The sequence below is a fragment of the Natator depressus genome, chromosome 3 (assembly GCF_965152275.1).
Source record: "Natator depressus isolate rNatDep1 chromosome 3, rNatDep2.hap1, whole genome shotgun sequence".
Lineage (NCBI taxonomy): Eukaryota > Metazoa > Chordata > Testudines > Cheloniidae > Natator > Natator depressus.
The window spans coordinates 163,594,151-163,616,468 of record NC_134236.1 but is presented as its reverse complement, the minus strand read 5'-3'; the positions used below and the strand labels follow the sequence as shown (position 1 = coordinate 163,616,468).

At 42.0% G+C, this 22,318-nt stretch overlaps 1 protein-coding gene across 1 annotated transcript in view; it reads left to right on the top strand.

Annotated features, from left to right (window-relative positions):
* Positions 1-21,808, top strand: part of TGFB2 (transforming growth factor beta 2) — a 70,471-nt gene extending 48,663 nt beyond the window's left edge. The window contains exons 3-7 of the mRNA XM_074949246.1: positions 13,549-13,681; positions 13,798-13,908; positions 15,792-15,969; positions 17,013-17,166; positions 19,684-21,808. Coding sequence (XP_074805347.1) covers positions 13,549-13,681; positions 13,798-13,908; positions 15,792-15,969; positions 17,013-17,166; positions 19,684-19,842 — 735 coding nt within the window. The 3' untranslated portion in view covers positions 19,843-21,808. The remainder of the gene's footprint in view (positions 1-13,548; positions 13,682-13,797; positions 13,909-15,791; positions 15,970-17,012; positions 17,167-19,683) is intronic.
* The last annotated feature ends 510 nt before the right edge of the window (positions 21,809-22,318 follow it).

The window sequence follows — 22,318 nt, the reverse complement described above, 5'->3', positions numbered from 1 at the left end:
TATTTGATGTGATGGTGCCAGTGTCTTCTTTCCCAGAGAGGTGGGGTAGTGGCATGGAGCCCCATTCTTACTCCAGCAGCAGTAACAAGGGCCTTTCTTCCCTTAAGGGGACCCTTCTGCCACCCCTTCCCCACCCCCAGAGAGGCAGGGTTAGCAGCAAGGAGGCCTCCTTATATTTACTGCAGTAGCCAGAGTGTGCTGTTTGAGAGGTTGGCCCAGGCCTTCTACACTCCTCTCCTCCTGTCACATAATAGATCTCAGAGTTAACACCCATTGAGATGCACAGGGAATTTACACTTCTCAAAGCTATTGTTTCTGTCTCCCTGTGGACTCAGGCGGACATGACTGCATTGGTTACATCAGGGGCATATATTCAGGATTTTCTTTACAGCCACAATGGCTAAAAACTTAAAATGAAAGCTTATTTTTGAGGTAATGACATGACTCCACAAGCTGGTCCCAGACATGCACTTACAGTAACTCTGATTGACTTTGTTTCCCCATCTGTGAAAGGGGAATAATAGCACTTACTTACCGCACAGTGGCATTCTGAGGATAAGTGAAAAGCCCTGTGCAGATATGACGTGCTATACAGGTGCTATTTCATCCTTGTCATCAAAGGAAGGCTCTCAGGAGCAGGAACCAAATTTCTTCTGTATTACACAGATGCTACTATCTTTCCAAGCCTGTAACAGGTGGACGGACCCACAGAGATTTAAACTTGTCAAAAGAGCTATAATTTCTGTCCCTTTTCCTCCCTGAACCCTCCCTTTAATCAGTTCACAGTGGCTGCTGAACATCAGCACTCTGGAGAGTGGGAAGCTGGAAAGAAATAAAACAGCACAGCCACAAACACCAGAGAATGATCTTTCCTGCTCCCTCCCTAGCCATCAACTCGAGAGCATTCACGTGATGCACTTTTGGATGTACATGAAGACTTTAGAGAATATTAGGAGGCTAAAGTACTTTTGGAGGAGGAATAAGATTAAATAAACAAGTCCTAGCATTCTCCAGTGGCCCTTGCTATGTTTTTAAAGATTTATGCCAAATGCCGGCTTTATTAGAAGTTGATCAGATAAAGCTCGGATGTTATGGGAATGTCTTTGTTCATCAGTGCTCTTGTCTGCTTTGAAGACTTCAGCACATCTTTCTTTTATTAAGGTGCTTCTGTATTTATGAATAAAGCCTGTGCACTCTTCTGAAAAGGCCCAACTTTTATGAATAAGCATTCCAAAAATAAATAGGTATCTTAGCAAAGCTGGAGAAGTGAAAAGCGCAGCAGGGCAGACTCTATCCACTCTAGTTGTTCTGAGAGGCATTGTTTTTAAGGTAGCTTTATTAGGTACAGACTGTCAAACAATAACATGTTAAAATGACTTCCCGTGGAACCGGCGCCATGTTTTGGTAACACATCATAAAGCATCGGGAAGCATGCAGTTGAAACGCTGGTCTTACTGTGGCTGCTATCTAAGGCTGCTATATGTATGGGTACCTGATAGGCTGGTAGAAGAGAGGAATGCACCACATGAAACATTAGAGAAAGAAATAGTCAAGCTGAAATAAGCACACAGCACCAGGGTAGAGCCCAAGGGGGACATCAGGTTACAATGAAGAATTTGAAGAAACTGGGAGCAGAATTTTACCCTTTGTGTCTCAGGGCCCAATCCAAGACTCCAGTGGCATTGGATAAGCCCCTAAGAGCTGAACAGTAGAGTCTACACTTCAGACAAAGTTACCTAAAATATTTTAAGGGCCCCCTTTTGAGGTATAGAATGATGAGGCCATGGAATATATCACCCCATTATAAGTCAGATTTAAATGTAAGCCACAGCCAGTGTTCCAAATACCACACTTACAATTCAGACAGTGGTTTGTCTTGTTTTCAGTTAGGGAGTACAGTTAGAACGAGATACTAAAAGCTTGGGCCAAGTTACACTCATGTAAATTTGAAGTAATTACATTTACTTCAGTGGAGCAACCCCAGATTAACCCGACTGTAATTGAGAACAGAACTGGGGGGCCTCATTTCTCTTTTGAATGAGAATTCCAATTGATTCAATGGGCTTGCCTAAGTAATGCTTTTTTCATGCTATGGGAAATGCTGGTCAGAGAAACTGGATTTGGGAATCTGAACCAGGACAACCTATCTGTATTATAAACCTCACCTGAGGCATTTGACTTCACTTGGCTGGTTTTGCGATGGACTATATATAAAGCAGCTTATTTTGATAGTTATTACAATTTATTTGATATTTTCCAGAAATTATACTCGTGCAATCTGATATTTAGCCTTCACTATAAGTACACTGTATGCTGTGAAACTATAAACTGTGTAGAATATGTGGGCCTAATGGTTTTGTTCCCTGCAAAAGGAAAAAATGAATTGGTGAGGCGTGGCGGGTCAGTATAAAATGTATGTCAGGGTCTATTTCTGCCTAACCGTTTTCTATTTCTACTATAATTCCCTTTTGTTCCAAATACAACTTGTCTTGCGAAGTCTAGCACACACCAGTCCTTATATAGAGTACCTCTGGCTAATAATGCATATCGGTTGATTAGGCAGAGTCTAATTTTTTAAAAACTTTATATATTGTGCTTTTGGAAACTCGCCTCACTGACTGAAGTGCCGCTGTCTCCTGGCTGGTTTGCAGCAACTGTTGGGGACAGGGTCTGGGAACCAATCTGTATCCTATTAGAAATTCACACAGGTGAATACATATTCACAGCTATACTTCATTGCACATGGAAATGTAGACCATTGACTGACAGAGATTATTTACAGTTAGTGGCAAGTATACCTTATTAAAGCAAAAGAGTGTCAGAGCAACTGAATACAGGGGTGCAGTATAGTATTTAGTATTTATAGCATATAGCAGTTAATACCCTGTAAGATACAGGGTTGGGCTGGGTTCCTACCCCCAAACTAGCAGGAGCTGGGGGTGTGGTGGTGGGAGAAGCTTCAGCTTCCATTTTGGGCAGAATTTCAGGAGTGATCAAGAACCTTGAGCTGTTGAAAGTCATCCTTTTGGCTGATTAAGGAACAGAGATGACTGAGTTAGAAAGAGAGTTTAATAAATCCTGGGTCGGAAGAATGACCACCATGGTATTACAGTGTCTTCTGGGCACTGACAAGAGTGTGGAGGTCCCTTGGCAAAAGGAGCTGACACTTTGCTCTGATTATTATTCATACAGGACTCCTTTGCCACTCTACAGAGAAAGGGGTTCTGCCACACAGCTCTGTCTTGGGAGCTAGAATAATTGGTAAAAAGGGACCCAGGCATGAGCAAAAATAAGGGAAGAGTGAAGCAGAGCACAGGGACCCCTTCTCTGCTAAAAGAAGAGAGAAAGGTACCCCCTTCTTTCGCTGGCGTGCAGGAACACAGATCCCCTTCTCCCATGAAATAAGAACTCCGTAGGCAGGGAAATCTGAAGAAGTTGCAGTGGAAAGAGCAGGTGCCTGGCGGGAAGAGTTGAAAGAAAATTGGAGTGGGACAGAGTAAAGATTTGGATGGGAGGGAAGTTAATCATAAGGGGAAACTGGAGTTTAAGGAAAACAAGGCAAACCGAGAGATGGAAAGGAACAAAGAGGAGTGACTTATGGAGCCAGACAGGATCTTGGGAGATGTAGTAAGTCAAAACATTTGAAATTGGATAGTAAGTATGGTGCTAAAGTATGGCAATAAAATGTACATGAATGTGAGCTATAGATGTCAGGGGACATGACTATAGGAGGAGCAGGAAAGACCTAATTTTAGATGGGAGATGAGCACATGATCGCACAGAACTCTGAGGGTAGGGATAGGAGAGTGGAAAACCCATTCTCGCTTTGTTGGTTTTGGCTCCTAGTTGTTGGTACTTTAATAAAACATAACTTGCCTCTGGCAAGTTACTGTTAAATAGCTAGATAAATGTACAGGATTTTTTTTTGTTTTGCTTCATTTTGATCTGGCTTCTGAGCTATCTTAAAATCTTCTTCTAAACTGCAGGAAATTGCATTGAGTATTTCAAAATCTTCTAGGAGAAGGATTCCCAGTCATCGTTTCCTGTTTGTTGCTTACACAATGCAGAGTCTTCCCTCCTGGTTAAGTATAAAACATGCATTTGTAGAAAAGAGGCTGAGGAAAACCAGGGATGTCTCCCCAGCGCCACACATTGTACCCACTCATGCATAACCTTCATTTGGCTGGCTAGGGCCTTCCTTGGAGGATAGGGATGCCTTCTGCATGGCCCATCCCATCACGACAAGATGATGCAGTGCTGTATCATCACATTTAGAGACCTGTCCATGATGACCACCTGAACTGGTGGTCAGCTTCCTTTTTGATCTGCTTTAACCACTCCTCCATCCCTCCTCCATACCTTCAAAGCATCTAGCAGGCCGATGTAGCTAGGTAGTTACTGTGCTCAGTGCAGCTGCGTTGCCTGTAGATATAAACAGGATTTGGGTCTGTGTGCAATATGTTCCCTTTATTGGAAGCTTGCATGAATAACGTGTCTGGCAAGTTCCAAGCAAATGTATCAGAGCGCTATAGATTTAAAAAACATTTTGGCAAGTACTTTGTACTTTTGGATTTTGGCAAGAACTCTGCACCTTGTGTGTTAGTTTCTAAGGACCAGATTCTGCCCTCAGTTAGAGCCTGTCCAGCACCCACTAAGTCAGTGGAAAGACCCTCATTGACTTCAAGTGAGGTTTTGGATCAGGGCCATAGACCCTTGTAGGTCTATAATATTGCATAGGGGTTGTATGGATCAGAGAGCAGATGCTGATTCTGAATATTTTGTGAAACCTGTTCCAGAAAAATCTTGAAAATTGATGCAGCAAATCTCATAGAAAATAAATGGTTGATCTCTTGTGCGGATAGTGAGAACCAAGCAAATACATTTCGATCAGTTTTATCAGATAGTGGGGATCCTGTGAAATGTGCTGCAAAAGCTTTTCACAGCTAATTGACGACATGAACTTTCACACAGAATCATTAAAGAAGAGGAGAAGAGCAATCAGAGATGAAAGTGGTTTGCAATAAACATATAAATTTTTCTTGCTAGAGTGCAAGATTTTGATCCCAGTTCCTGAATTCGGCAGTAGAGTGAGGAGAAATTGAGGACTAACATGGAGGTTGTTTTCTCAACCTTACTCCTTAGAAAGGGCTGGGTGAAGTCAAAGAGGACTGTCTGAGAATATCAGTGAAATCTGGGATCTGACAGGGAATGAGTCTCTTACTCACTAGAGCAAGTGGCACACACTTCAGAGGAACCAAAAGCTGCATATGTCAGAACTTGGAAACCTTTTCACGTGTATTGTACAGGATGAGATAGCATCTGGTGACTCTTGGCATCTTACCTGGGGTCACAGTGTAAACTGTAAAAGCAGTTATCCTGAGTGACCATTTACAGCCATGGTATTATGCACAGTGATCTGATCTGTCATGCTCCTCTGTTGACCAATATCAGTACATAATTTGTCATTGTTTAGGGCTGTACAGTACAAGGGATAAATAGTTGAAAGAAATTATTTACATTATTGACAAAGGACCATGAAGTAAAGGATATTGACTGATGAGTAAGGGAAGAATTAGTGAGTCTGCCGAGATGCTGTCATACAAAACAGTCTGAGATGTCTGAAGCAGCAGAGGAGAGGATGAAAGGATGGAATTTATAAGTGAGCCAACAGTATTTGGAAGGAGGAGATCAGGAGAGAGGAAACAGATTATTGACAGGTTTTTACAAGAGAATACCCTCATTGCTAGTTCAAAAAAGAGCTAAAACCCATCTTAATTGATTATAGTTGCAACCCTATTTAAGGTGGTAACATAGCAGACAAGATAGTTATTTTAAGGTGGCCATTTGATTTTTGTGTTTTGAAAATTGTTCAGCAATTTTTTTAAAGGAAGAGTAAATTGCCAGAAATGTTTCCTAATACTTAGTGACTGTAATACCCAGCCCCAGATATAAAATACCCTCATTATTGTTAATGCTTGGCCTTTGATGTGTGACCAAAGTTTTCTAGGCTTTAATTGATGTACAAAAGCACAGTATCAGTCTGCATTTGCATATAGTCATTGCTAAACCGCAGTTGGGTTTTTTGTTTGTTTTTTTTAAGGAGGTGATGGATTAGCCAAAATTACCTAGTAATAAATTACAAGGTTCCTGGAACACTTGTTTATAGTTTTTTCTGTTCTTTCATTTTTTTAATGTAGTAGCTGAATACCAGCAGCTGTTGGCCAAGCCACCATACCTGGATTACACTATAGTCCAGATTCTGGAAGCCCTTATGCCTCTGGATAACTATGCAGTTGAATAGTCCAACTGAATTTTAATAGGGCTATCTATGTATGTACAGGTTTCAGAGTAACAGCCGTGTTAGTCTGTATCTGCAAAAAGAAAAGGAGTACTTGTGGCACCTTAGAGACTAACCAATTTATTTGAGCATAAGCTTTCGCCACTTGTTGTGTGAAAAGGCCAATGAAAAGGTTAAAACAGCGTTTCTGTATTTGCACTGTTTAAAAAGTTAGACATTCAGATCCTTAGCTGGTGGAAATCAGCATAACTCCACTGAAGTGAAACAGAGCCACACTGCTTTACCCCATCTTAAGATCTGGTCTATCTTGAAAAAAGAGCTGTGTTTCTACTAGTTTCAGAAACTCTCCATTATTATTTATTATCGTATAAATAGCAGCGTAAATGTACACAGTGCTTTACAAAACACAGAATAAGACAATCCTTGTCTTCAGTTTTTACACTGGCAGCTGATATGTTTTGCCTAGTTATTGGCTGAAAAAATGCAGTACTTTCTTGGGAGTGAGTAGACTCATACATGCACTAAGCAGGTTTATCTTCCAAGATTTTAATGATTTCAGCTAATTGTCTTGTTCTCCTAGTTTTTTTTTTGAAATGTCTCTTTAAAAGCTAAGGCACTGTAGCGTCTATTAAAAACAAAGCGGAACGAGTGGCAACAGCAACTGAGACTACAGCCTGTACTAGAAATGCATTTGTAGTTTCCTCTAACATCTACCAGTCATGAAATTTGAACCCTCTTCATCATTGAATATAGTGACCCTACTCTTCATAATTCCAGTCTCAGAAAAGCCTACTGTCTTCACAATGGATAGGGAGATACCTACATATGTCCCTCCTTGCTGAGCAGTGAATGCACCCCTTTGAGCTTCAGGGTTAATTCATAGCTGTTCAGACTTTATAGTGAGTCCCTTTATAGAATTAGTAAAGAGCAGCATGTTTGGTGAGAGCAAGAACAGAATGGGGAATGGCAGAGAGAGGGGTTTTTGGTCCTTATGCTACCACCACTATAAAATTTCAGCATAAGATATAATACTTTGGGGTCTTGTAGGCAATAAGCAGCATAATTGTGAATGCCCCGTTTGTTTACAGTGCCTTGGGTGTATTCTGCAAAGATGCCCTACTGTAATCTGCAAAGGAGGAGATGGTATGATGGGATAACATGATTTTGGTAATTAATTGATCTTTAACTATTCATGGTAAATAGGCCCACTGGCCTGTGATGGGATGTTAGATGGGGTGGGATCTGAGTTACTACAGAGAATTCTTTCCTGGGTATCTGGCTGGTGAATCTTGCCCACATGCTCAGGGTTCAGCTGATCGCCATATTTGGGGTCGGGAAGGAATTTTCCTCCAGGGCAGATTGGAAGAGGCCCTGGGGGTTTTTTGCCTTCCTCTGTAGCATGGGGCACGGGTCACTTGCTGGAGGATTCTGTGCACCTTGAAGTCTTTAAACCACGTTTGGAGGACTTCAACAGCTCAGACATAGGTTAGAGGTTTGTTACAGGAGTGGGTGGGTGAGATTCTGTGGCCTGCGTTGTGCAGGAGGTCAGACTAGATGATCATAATGGTCTCTTCTGACCTTAATAGCTATGAGTTTGAGACTGTGGAACCTTTTTTTGCATCCATGAGGATTTATTCCTGTAAGTAGCCCCTTTGAAATCCCTGTGACTAGTCATGCGAGTGCTCATCAGCGTGAGTTAGTGTTCATTAAACATTTGCAGGTAGACGAGGTCTTACGCGTGTTTCTGTCTACACTGCTTCATTAGCTTCTCCAAATGAACTACAGTGTGTGTGTTTCTTTCACAGGGTACATGATAGTACATGATCATAACTGATGTAAAGCATAGGCAACAGGGCAAGAGACCACCTGGGAGTTTTGTTAAGGTGCCTTCAATTCATGAGTTTGTAAAAAGAAACTTGGTCCACAATATTTAGCAGTGCCATTTTTTTTAGCAGTGCCATAGAAAACGAGCCCGTGAAGGAATGGCCCAAGTTTGGGAACCTCTAGTCTAGAATAATCCCATCCCTTAAGGATAAATACATTACAGATTATAAGGCGCTCAGATACAACAGTAATGGGGATCTTGGCGAGATTAACGAAGACATTTCTCCCAGCCATTGCCTTTACAGAGGGGTACCGTACGCAAAAGGAGAGCAGGGAAAAAACAAGAAATTGCTCTCAGACGTCAAAGCATTACTGCCAAATAAAAGTGATACTATGTGTAATTATCCAGAACTTTACTGGATACAGTCCTCTTACCTGGGTAATCTTTCCATCACGTGACCATATGCACTTGCATGCCGTACTACTGTGCAGTAACCCTTTTTAAAATTATGATTGTGCTAGCCCACGTGGAAGCTAGACCAAAAAAGCACTTTAAACACACACAAGATCATTCACACACTTATCTTTATAAGCTGCAGGTATTTCACACAACTTTCCCTCGCCTTTTGCCTAGCTTGGGCCTGATTTTCAAAGGCGGCTTCACTCATACACCGATAAAGCTGTGTGTACACAGACCTGTGCGTGGATGCTTTTGAGCATTGGCACTGACCCCTGTGTGCATCTGTCGCCGGTACATGTGCGTGATGGGGTTCTGTACATGTAAATTCTGTCTCCTAAGCCTGCACGTGGTTGAATCTGTCACCTTCACACGCAGGTGATATTGCACAAAAAACCAGGTTGGGATCCAAATGAAGATCAGACTCTTTGTAGCTGGTCAAAGGGAGGGATTAGAGGAGATTCTAGAGGGACATGTGAAGTGATTGATTTATCCAGTGGGGATTTTACCTCAGTGCCCCTCTCCGAACCTCCAGAGTCATTGATGTCTTTCCTTTCTTACTCCACTATTTTCTTCTATCCTCCATTCGTATGTGGAAGTACATGGTGCTTTGCAGATAATTTAAACAGGCAGGGTCCCTGCCAGAAAGACTCATAGTCTAACTCAGGGGTGGGCAAACTACAGCCCGTGGGCCAGATCCGGCCCCTCGGGGCTTTGGACCCCTCGCCGCGCCACTCTGGGAATAGGCCACACCACGTCCCTGCAGCCCCTGGGGGTGGGGCGGCAGAGAGCTCCGCATACTGCTCTTGCCTGTGGGTACGTCTCCCAAAGCTCCCACTGGCCAGGAACGGGTTACCGTGGCCAATGGGAGCTTTGGGGGAGGTACCCACAGGCGAGGGAAACACGTGGAGCCCTTTGCACTCCCCCCCACCCCCAGGGGCCGCGCAGGGATGTGGTGCCAGCTGCTTCACGGAGTGGCTGGGCCAAGGCAGGCAGGCAGGCAGGGATCCTGTCCTGGCCCCGGTGCTTGCCGCTGCCGCCCCGGAGCCACTCTAGGTAGGCGGTGCCGGGCCGGAGCCTGAACCCCTCCTGCACCCCCAGCCCCCAACTCCTTGCCCTGAGCCCCTTGCCACATCCCGCACCCCTCCTGCACCCCAACCCCCTGCCCGAGCCCCCTCCTGCACCCCACACCCCTCCTGCACCCCTGACCTGAGCCCCGTCCTGCACTCCACACCCCTCTGCACCCTAACCCCCTTCCGTGAGCCCCCTCATGCCCTCCTCTGCCCCAACCCCTTGCCCTGAGCCCCTTCCTGCACACCGCACCCCCTCCTGCACTCTGCCCCTGCCCCCCAACCCCCTGCCCCAGCCCTGCAAGCAATTTCCTCACCCAGATATGGCCCTCAGGCCAAAAAGTTTGCCCACCCCTGGTCTAACTCATGCGAATGAAAGTCACAAGACAATATTTCAGGTCAGAGAAGGTGCTGAGACATTGTCAGAGGGGAGAGCAGCATAGAAAGAAAATCTTCCCAAAAGGAATGGGCTTTAAAGAGTATGTGATAGAGATGGCAGGTCCTAGTGTATGGGAAGTGGAGAGGTTGTTGCCATTGTGGGGTATGACCAGAAATAAAGTGTACAGCAAAAAGTCTGAGAGAAGGACAACAGGGTAAGATAGGAGAGAGGATGTGGAGTGTTATAATCTCTATTCGTTTATAGAACACCTTTTTCCTGTAAGGATTCCCAAGCACTGTCTAGAAAGAGGAGTCACTTTGTCTCCTACTGGGTGGCTGCTTCAGAGTGCACAACAATACTATGCTGCAGTGTAGGAAAGGAAGTGAAGAATACTTTATCTGACTGAAAGTGCAGGAGGAATTTTGGTCAGTAGATTGTAACGATCCATACTGGTATTTGGCTGGCACAGTGGGACTAGTGTGCCCTTACCCCTTGGGGAAAAAATTGTCATGGGGTCTTTCTTGATCACCAGCAGTCAGGGCACTGATTTTATGTATCTTCCTAACACCATATGGGGGTGCTGATTCAACCTAGAGGGAAGACAGAAACACTCCTGCTGATTCACCAATATCACTTAAAGCAGCACCCATAGTGCTTGGAGGCCTCCCATCCAAGTACTGCTCAAGTCTGACTGCTTAACTAGCGATACTGATAACATAGGTTAGCTGAGCACTGCTTAGCTTACCCGGCCTGAGGTGCCATAGCTTTCTGCTCTTCCTGCAGTTGCTGTGAATGGAAGGAGGAGATAAGTCTCCCGATCCAATAATGTAATGATGGTCACGTAACCTTCACACTGAATTATTCCCATTCTACTGTTTCTACACATTTCTCATAATACTTTCAGTTCTGAGAGCAAGACTGGCTTTCAATGCACTACCATATGTGCAGGGTGAGTGAAATACGCTCTGTCTCTCATGCCTGGTGAATACAGATAGTGTTCCACTTGCCAGCAGGCTGTCATGGGGGAGAGGGGAAGAAAGGGGGTAGGAAGACATGCTCTTTGGGGACTGGTTCCCTCCCTTGGCCAGTCCCCTCTACTCTCTCAGGGCCCACCTGAAGATTCTTAACTTGTCTCAGGCCAACCATATCAAATCTACTTGCATTAGCAAATGGCTTTTTGCACGTTTTGCACTTTAGAGACATATGATGATATGAAGAGTCAAACCTGCTGTGAGGTGTGACTGCACAGAAGGGCGGAGATGAGCAGAAGTGCTGGGTCCTCTTCAGCTCTCTCCTGAGAAGCATCCATCCATCCATCCATGCAGCATGACCGCTGTGTTTTCTTCTTAGGAACACTTGAAGTGACCCAATATAATTCCAAGGGAACCCAAAGTTATATCTGTGCTGCCATTGGATTTTCGCAGCTGTAAATACTGATTCCCTCAGCCCCCTCAGGCACAGTTGAGGAACGGGAACCTTTTTGCTGCCTTCATTCGCTTGCTGTGGAGTTTTGTGAACACTTAGTTTGAAGAATGCATTGTGAAAAAATAGGCTTCAGTTCTGAGAGATGCCGAATGCCCGCAGTGCCCACTGAAGGAGTTCACCCATTTCTGGGAGGGACTCAGCAGCTTGTAGGATTGGACCAATAGCATCTTGTGTACCCCTTCTCTCCCAGTCCTACAGTAGGAGTCTGTGGGAGGAAGAAAGGCTCCTTCCTTGGAGTAAGAACTTAACATTCTGTTGTTCTTGTCAAGAGACAAATTCAGTGCCAGGGCTGCTTTCTGAGAGGAGAGATCCAAATACAATTCTCTGATCCGTGGCATGCAGAGGCTCCAATGAAGTCAGTGGAGAAATACTGCATCTGGGGCAGTATCTGAGACTAGACTAATTCCCTTTGTTTCATGATGAAAAACCTATTTCAATCACATGGCCTATTTTCGTTCCTGTTGTCCATGATATTTTCAGGTGAATTTTACCATCTCATTTGCTGATTATGTACCAACAAAGTGCTGACTTGGGTTGAGAACACAGGATGGAAAAGTGAATATGTCTGTCTATCATTCATTTTAGAGATGGATTCAGACTGTTGGGAAAAAATCCATGAACTGGCATACCAATGGGTGCAAACTGATGTTATCATTAGGTCTTGATTAAAATGTACTTAACATGGCATGACGTTCCAGCTTCCTGAATAAAAAAAAAAAAAAAAAAGAAAAGTGTAGTAATGGCGGGGAACTGGGCAGTTCACAGACGCCATAAGTCCAAGTTTTCCTTCCTAGATATGGAAGGAATCTGTGATTGCATGCAGTGCGGTGATTGCTTAGTTGTTTGGAAATAAGGGGAAGAATTTGTTGCACTTGAGAATCTGGAAAGGTGCTGCAATATCTTATAGAGGTAGAAATAGGGTTTTGCTAATGAAGTGTGTGCTCAGTACTAGGTTGGCATAAAATACAAACTAAGTTGGAATGAAAATTTGGGTTAAAAAAACATCCTAAACAATACAAAATAAATAGAATAAAAGGCTATATTCAACTAGGATTTACACTGCTTTATTTTGCTGTATCCTCTACAAACAGCTGCGTAAGCTACATCTTCTTGCAGATGTCTGTAATACAATGAGCATTCATGTGGCCAGTAACCCTGAGTCAGAGTAGACATTAGTAGCTCTAACAAGGTAATACTTATGTTCAGATGAACTGTTCTTAAACAATATAACAGTATCATCAATGTACAAAGCACAAACAGGCTTTCTTTTAGCCTGTGGTGTGCATGTGTTAATTTACCCAACATGTGTATTATGGCTAATGTTGGACTAGCCTCACGAACGTGAATGTTGGAGTTTATTCCCATTGCTCCACCACTTCTGCAGCATTGTAGTGTAGGGCAGCATTTTGTTGCTGTCATTTCTCCAGATTTCCCTTGGAGAACTACATGGAAGACAGTGCTTTTGTTTCAGGATATAAGCTGATTACTTAAGTGGTTACTCTATGTCTACCCAGGAAAATACTTTGTAAGTCTAGGTGCAAATATGGGGATTCCTCACCCCTTTTTGAAGCATCAGGTATATTAAAGGTAAGATATATTGCACTAGGGATAGTTATGAACTGCAACTTGGCAACTCCAGTGTACCTATGACTACACAGAACTATAGAGTAATTGGTGGTGGACCATATGCACTACTGGTTCTGGAACAGAATAATAGATGGAAAAGACTTCATTTGCCAGTATCTTTCATGTCATTTTTACCACAATATGCAGATGACTTAGTCCCTGATCTTGTGCTCTCTGAAGTCAACAACAAGTCTCCCATTGATCGAGCCTTATCCTGCACCACGGCTTAGTATACATTTTTGTGTCAAAATGCCTGAATGTCTATCTACCGTGTGTATGTGCAGATTTCTGTAACGTTATTTATTAGCATACCACTCTGTTATTATCAGCTCTTACAGAGTGTCCATTTTGATAAGCCTGAAAAACTGTAATTTACAGACAGCCTTGACTTGTTCACTGTTTCTTTCAGGTTGTTAAATCCAAAGAACTACCTTCACCAGGACAGCGCTACATTGATAGCAAGGTAGTTAAAACAAGAGCTGAAGGGGAATGGCTGTCTTTTGATGTCACTGAAGCTGTACACGAATGGCTCCATCACAAAGGTGATGAGTAGTGCTCTTCTCTCTTGCCTTCCCACCCCAACTCCTCCTCCATTACCTGAATTATTTCAGGGTCACTGCAAATGTAAAAATGATCCCCCCACTTTCATGTTTTGCAGAGAGGAACTTTGGATTTAAGATAAGTTTACATTGTCCATGCTGCACCTTCGTGCCTTCAAATAATTATATTATCCCAAATAAAAGTGAAGAGCTAGAAGCAAGATTTGCAGGTAACAAAACAACAACAAAAAACGGGGAGGGGGGGGAAGGTAGGGGTGTACAAAGGGCAGTGATGTTTGCTGATTAAAAGATAGAAATAACAAACTTTGTATGGTCTCTTTAAAATATAAAATACAACTGATTTGGGGGCCTGAGGATGATGAACTAGAGAGCTGTGACTCTTTGTTGGGGGGTGGGGGGGAATGGGATGATTGAGGACACCTGGGTAAAGCCCTGTCAACACTATAAAATGTAACTGTTCCACAACTGAATCAAGGACATTGCACTGCCATAAGCACAAATGGTTCAGTGCATCCACGCTAGCCTGTTCCAAACCAGTTTAGCTTCAATGCCCTATCAGTATCTATCTCACAATTCAAGGCACAGCTCCCAAAACAGTGGATTCTGGGAGATTTTGAAGTGCACATAACTGAGCTGACACAATATTGACTGAACTGTTTCAGTCTGAACTATTTTATTGCTGTCCACACTGGCACTAAAATGGTGCAGGGCCACAATAGTGCAGACTAAACCATTGATTAGCACTGGTGTGGGCAGGTCTAATCCAGACAGTGTTTAGAGCACATGCAAACTGTTTGCAGCACTTTTGTCTGTGAACAGGATGTGTTTTACAAGTGTGCAAGAGGGACTAAGCAGTTCTTAACATGGTAAATTTCTCTAGTATAGACAAGGCAGTAGTAGGTGTTTTGCTTTCCATTTCCCCAAACAAATGAGTAATGTCATCTTGAATTTGGAGGGCAGAAGAGCCATTCACGTAACATGAAGAATGTCCTGGTGCCAGACACTGTTTGGCCGATCACAAGATACCATTTCTGGAAGGGTAATTGTTTTGCGGCTGATGTAAAACCATATCAGGCCCTGCTGTTAGTGAGTACCTGCAAATGGACTCCCAAATCTTTGGGGGATGCTAATGGCACCTGGGTGTTTTCACTTGGTTATATCTCTGCTGTAACATTTCAATATGCATTAACTCTTAACTGTAGCATAGATCATTTGGGGAAGAACTATACAGTATGTGCCAAATTTGTATACATGACCTACAATGTTGTATCTGTTGAAGTCCTTTGTCCTACTGAATAAGACTAGTAGTGATCTAAGATCATTGTCAATGGCTTCCAAAAAAATTTAATTAATCCCAATATCAGTGATCTCTAGTTCCAGTAAAATTATTTTAAAGTCCCCACTGCCATGTATGTACCAGATTAAGGGGCTGGAAGGATTGATTTATGAAGAAAGATTAGCAGGACAAAATAATATGTACTGGTTAGTAATATGGAAGATTGGAGAAGAGTGTACAAGCATTTGAAAGATGTAGATATGAAGAAGGAAGAGGAATTGCTCAGATGGCATAATGGGGTAAAATAGGAATAATGGAATGAAATTAAGCAAAGAAAAGTGTAGGTGAAATGTCAAGAGATGATCTAATGATGCCTTCTGGCCTTAAAAGCTATAAATCTGAAAAAAGTGAGATTCCATTGGATTGGTCTCTCACACAAAGTGGCAAAAGCATCATCATGCGGGTCATTTAAAACTAGCGTAGACTAGTAGACTAGAAACTGGACTTTCCCACACGGGTAGGTGATCCAATAAGTCTATTTCATCATTAATTTTGATAGATCTATTAATTGCCTTCAAAAAGCCATTTAGATAGACTAAAATTGGGGGAAGGCCAATATGTCAAACATGAGGGTATATGATGCTATATATACCTTAATGCAGAGATCTCAGGTTGTGATTCCCTGTCCCCATGACACACCCAGCTGATGTCCTCACCACCGGTTTTCTAAGAGAGAGATTTTTTTAAAGAGATGGTTTATATAATTTGTGAAGAAAAAGCAACACAATGTTTATCACCAAAATGTATTTTTTGAAGGTATTGATGACTCCTACATATATTCCAGTGGTGATGGGAAAGCTTTCAGGTCCAGTAGGAAAAAATACAGTGGGAAGACCCCACATCTTCTGCTAATGTTATTACCCTCCTACAGACTTGAGTCGCAACAGCCCAGTCGGCGGAAGAAGCGTGCTTTAGATGCTGCCTATTGTTTTAGGTAAGTATATGTATAAAGTCAGTTTACTTATATTTACTCCTACATGCCTAAAGGTGTAACTTGGGTTGTTTCTAACATGATCTGATAAATTTCTTTTTATTGAGTGTTAACACAGAACTCTCAGACAAGTTAGGTCAGTCTGTAGTAAAACCAACATGTTCATATGGGATCTGAACGTAACAGGAGGTGATCACCTGCAATTCCCATAGAAGTTAATGAGAGTTGAGAGCGCTCATGACCTTTAGAAAACAGGAAATCAAGATCCACCAGTACTAGTCCCCAACCACACCAGTCATGTAATCACGGGAAATAGTTCATGTGAGGACGCTAACCTCCTCAGAGGAAGTTCAACCTGGCAGAGTCTGTACCTGTACGACCTGGGGGAAACAGTCCTTCCTAATCTTAAATCTGGCAAACAGTTGTATATGTGAGCGAAAATAATTGTGGCTACGTATTGCATTCCAGTATACTCTGAGCTACTATTGGTTTCTAAGTAATTGTTTCTTTTTCTTCTTGAATCCCAGGAGTGTAGCTTCTGCCAGTATGCCATGGTTTAAAGAATTACAGCTGAGTCACATAATTCCATAGGGGTTGGTCAGTCGCCCTGCACGTTTCCCCATTGCAGAGCCACAAAATCTTAAGTCTCCCAGGCACTGTTGTTTCCACACAGGAGACAACTATAGATTAGTTTCTCAAATATATGCCTCTGCTTCAACATTGGTAGACTAGTGACTGATTAGTGCTTCCCCTGTACATGGGATAACCTGTCAAACTGTATCTTAACATCAGGAGTAAGGCATCTATGGGTCTAACTTCAGTGAGACCGGGGATTTGGTCCTTAGTACTTGGAATTGAAATCATTGCTTGGGCACTGTATGGAATCTTACAGTGTGAATTAGTATGAGAATCAGGGTTGAGCTCACCTGTAAAGCATGATGCAGAAAGCAATTAAATGGATTCACTCCCCCCCCCCCCACACACACACACACATACACACACATTGTGGTTCTGACCAATGCATTTGTCTGTATTTTTATTTCCAGAAATGTGCAGGATAATTGTTGCCTGCGTCAACTTTATATTGACTTCAAGAGGGATCTTGGCTGGAAATGGATTCATGAACCTAAAGGGTATCATGCTAATTTTTGTGCAGGAGCCTGTCCATATTTATGGAGCTCAGATACTCAGCACAGCAGAGTAAGTCCTAGCTTTTGAGAACTTTGATTCATGTGACTTGTATTAGAACATCTATGTAAAAACCTTGGGTTGAATTATATCATCCTTGCCCCCAAATGCCAAAAGCTTTCATAGTGCAAAACGTGTTATTTTAATGATTTTCTTAGGGTGAAATTCAGCCCTGTAGAGGGGACCAGTGCAAGGCCTCCATTTAGATATTAAGTGGGACTTATGTGACCTTTTGCTGGCCCTCTGCATGGGAGTGAATTTCATCTTAATAATGAGCCCATCACTGTGACATACGGATACATCACACATGTTATAAACATCAAGGAGAGAGTGCCTGAGTTTCACCACTGGCCCCGCTGACAAGCTGGGCCTTGCCTTGCTGTCTCGGGAGGTTAACATGTTCTAGTTTTGCTAGACTACCTGAGAAGATGGAGCTCCCACTAGGGATTCCCTTTCTTCCGCCCACAAAGTTGCAAAAGCATGGTGTCCGCATGGGGAAGCGTTCGCTGCCACTGGTTGGACCTTAGCTATTGCTTGGATAACTGGAGGGATTTGGTTACCACTGTTGATCTGCCACCTTTCACAAGTTTCCTAAAAACTGAATAGATGTGATTTATTCCCCAGCTTTTGGTCTACTGTTAAGATTCAGTAAATGTGAAAAGTTAAACTTGTCTCCGGATGAGTGACTCTTCAGCATTGTGCCATGGAATCTGCAGCTGGATTCAAACCAAGAATGATGGCTCCCATTCCTCAAGCCTTCTTTAAAATATGAGATTAGCATTAGCAAGCAACTGGATTTCAGTACACTGAACTGTAATCTTGTTTTCTCTAGTATGAGAAAATCTTATAGTCCAGGCCTGTGTTGATGTTGAATATAAACAATGCACTGTATATGTGTGGCTGGCTGGCTGCATCAGTGTAGTCCAGTGGTGTCAGCAGGCTCAGATGCAAGAGAGGAGTCTAAATTCCCTCTGATACACAGCAGTAGTATGCAAAGTTTGGAGCAGCACTTGTTTTTTAAGGAAGAATAACTGTCATGGTCACAAATATGTGGTTTGGACAGTTACCCAACAAGGTAGAGGTTGCTTAATAAAGTAGTTAGTGTTGCTGCACTGAACGGGACTTCTGTCTCAGCTGCGAACCCTGTGCTGAAGCTCTGGGGAAAGGTCACTTAGTGTTTAACTAACACATTAATGGCATCCTCGGAAATACCTGTGTATCATCAGTGGGTAACCTACATACTTCCCTTAGAGAAAACCGTTCTGCATGTGCATCTCCTATGGCATGAAAGCGGCTAACTTGGCCGTAGTTGGTTCCAGGCAAGAGTTTTGTGATCAAAGTCACAGTTAATCCATAGCAGCAATAATGGACATAGCAGCATGGGAGAAAAACCAAGCAATGCCTAACTCAATGAAGGGTTCACTTCTCCCTTTGATGCACTTGCAAAACCAACATCAGTTAACAGTCAACTAAAATCTGAAAGCATAAATATGGCTCTTTCTGTGCCTACCCCGTTAACAGAATGTAATGTACATCTAATACATCTGGATTTAAAGGGCTGAATTTCCAAGGAAGTCACCTTAGAAAAATACCCGTAAGTCCATTGTGCCCTCAAGCCCCCATATCTGTGCACAAATCAGGTCAATGTATGTGCAAATAAAATAGTTTTAAAAGAATTTCCTCTCTTACTCACCTGCCAAGACCTAAGTTTAGTGTTGTGCCTTTCTCCTCCAGCAATTGATTACTGTGTATCACTGTCACTTTAAAACATTGTAGAGCGTGAACTCAGCTCAGTTCTTGGCAGATAAAAAACCTTTCCGTTCAACTCTGACTAAGCTTATTTACCATTAATGGAAGTTTTGCACACACATTATGATTTACTTATATCATTTTATTGCCTAGTGTTTTGCAGCCAAGTAAGAGGACAAAGCCTCTGTCCCAAGAAGCTAACAATCTAAATAAACGGGACAGCACCTCAAGGGTATAAGAGATCCTCAAAGCAAAAGAATGCTGAGCATCAGCACCAAATGTGTTATCCGTTATAATTTGTGAAGCCTGCAGTCACACAGTGTTGTACAGTGAATTATCTGTGCCAGAAGCCATACATACCCCTGACGGTTTTACAAGCTGGCACAACACAGTACAAAACTGAACAGAGTTTGGAATGGTATTTCTAGATGGAAAGTGCTATGGAACAGGTTTTTAGAAGTCTGTTGTAGCAGGAAAGGCTGTCTTGCTGTATATTGGCATCTATTGATGATAGGCACAGGGTGAGTGATGTAGAAGGCATGAAGTTGTATTTGGCAAGGAAGACAAATGGGATGAGATGTATTGTTAAAGTGTAAAGTGTGACCAGGGCTATAGGCCTAATCCAAAGAGTATAGAAGTCAATGGGAGCCTTTCCACTGACTTCACTGGACTTTGGCTCAAACTCTATAGGAGCAAGTGATGCTAGAGATGGAGATAGGCATTGATTTGTGGACACAATGATAAATGTTTTCATCCCAGTTTTTTTCTTTCTTCTTCCAGGTACTCAGTTTGTATAACACCATAAATCCAGAAGCATCTGCCTCTCCGTGCTGCGTGTCCCAGGATTTAGAACCCCTCACCATCCTGTACTACATTGGCAAAACACCCAAAATTGAACAACTTTCCAACATGATCGTAAAATCTTGCAAATGCAGCTAAAAGATATCCCTGAAACAGCAATAAACAAATATGTAAAAATAACCAAGGAAGAAAGAAAAAGAGATTAAGAAAGAAAAAAGAAAATCTAAGTTCATCAGTGTTAAAAAATACAAAAATAATAAAAAAAAAAAACCAACCTAAAAAGAAGAAGAAGAAAAGCGGTACTAGTCCGAACTGTTTGAAAGTTTGTGTGTTTTGTTTTTTTAAAACTCACATCTGAAACAAAACATTGAAGGCCTTTATCCTACACTTCACCAACTCAGTTAGTGAGATAGACAAGAAGCAAACAAAAACCAAAAACAACAACAAAAACAAAAAGAACCACACCTTTTAAAAAATAAACACTGGAAGAATGTGTTAGTGTTACTATGTGAAAGGAAAAAACAGGAAAATCCCATTAAGTGGAGTTGCTGTATCTGTCCCATGCCTTACTTGATCTCTCTGTATTGTTATGCGATAGACATCCTACCCATTCTTTTTAGTTTTAGTGTTAACAGTGCATTATTTATTTGTATGTAAAAACTATCACATGAACATTTCTTCGCCATTGGAAAAAAAGAAACAAATGTGGACAAAGTGGAGACCAAATAAACTGCCAGAAATATGTTGAATGCTTAGGGGAACTCAAGCTCAAACGATCCTGAAAATAATGGTTAGTTTAGTTCAATTAAAACAGAAGTCAGTTATTACATTATTGATAAAATCTGCCTTACAAATGCCTTATTTTACATGCCAGCAGCCTAGGGAGGCTTCTTTTAAAGTCTCAAACCCTTGTTTTAAATACTGAAAAACTTACTAATAAAGGACGCTCTGTTTCAGTCTCAAAGACAAGTCTATAAGATTTTTTTTTACTGTAAATGATTAAAATGTCAGTTTAGTAAACCAGTGAAATATTTAACATGTACTGGTCTAATCTTCAGACCTTAATATGTTGCTGTATAGCTATGCTATGGGATGTTTTGTTCTTTTGGTATATGTAACCATACCTATAGTATTACAATAGGTGGGTAGTAAAAGCCAGCTTAATTGGAAACATATCTGTAGATCTCTATTGTAAACTATTAAAAAAATTAAGTACTTTATGTGTAATGTGTAAATTTTCACCATATTTTTGTATTTTGTAATACTGTCAACTCTCATGAGTTTGAATTTGGGGCTCTTTTTGATCACTCAGTCATGTGTTTCCCTCTAGCTGGCCAGTATGAGTAGAGTCCCTATATTTTGACTTGCACTACAAATACATGTTTTATAATAATTTGCTATACATGTGCTTTGTATATTGTTCATCATTATGACATAAGCTACCTGACTCCATTTGTTTTTTGTTTTACAAAAAGGATGGATTAAAATGGTCTCCTCCTCCCCTACCCCACATCCTAGTTCATCCACGTTTGTAGCAGTGAATCGCAAAGCGACTCAGCGTTTTAAACCCAGTTTTGTTTCATTTTCTCGGCTAACGACAGTCAAACGGATGGATAAAGGAGCAAGATTTTCAAGAAAAGATTTTACAGCCTAAGTGATATGAGGCTAGGGCCCAGCCCTACAAACCCTTACACACAGTGAAATTCACTACTGTGCAGAGGGCCAAGACAAAGCACATGCATCACTGAAGCCCTAAAAACAAGGCTTGAGTGGGACTTAATCAGTTTAGAGGCCTTGTGTTGGCCTTTGTCACAGCAATGATTTTTCACCTGCAGTTAGTCTATGGGAGTGATCCTTCTCCCACAGAGGTCAGCAGAAGTTTTGCCACTGACTTCTGTGGCAGCAGATGAGGCCTAGTGAGAGTGTTGGCATGTGGAAGGATTTGGAGGATCGGGCTCTGTGTCTTTGTTTAATCTTTTTTTTTTTTCTTCAGATAACACCTTTTCTTTTTCCTCTTTCAAAAAAAAAAAGGAACATAAGTCTCCTAGGAAACTCCTTTGGGCCCTAACAATCTGCAGAGTACTCTAGAGAGAGTAAAAAAAGATCTACATCGTACACGTTTAAAAATAAATGAATAGCAACAGATCCCTAACCTAGAACAAAGGTGTAAAAACATGAAAAGGAACAGTTCAATTGATTTTACATTATAAATTGTTCTGAATGGCAAAGCTTGAAGACTGTGCAAGGAAATATGACAACTGGATGTAAAGGGCACATTCCCTCAAATACAATACAGGAACAGGACCTAGGGTGAGATCCTGGCTCCATTTAAGTTGATGGGAGTTTTGCCATTGACTGAAATGGGGCTGAGATTTTACCCCTGAAGCTTTAAAATAAAACATTAGGGGCCTGATCCTCCACTGTATTAACTTGAATTTAGGATAGTGTAACTCCATTGACTTTAGCGGAGCAACACGGCTGTAAAACTGAAGTAATATAGTGGAGAATCAGGCTCAAGGTCTGGATTCTGCTCCTTTGATTTTCACAGACAGTTCCCATTAACTTCACTGGGAGCCTGCGCTCATTGCTGAGATCAAAATGTAGCCCTGTGAAT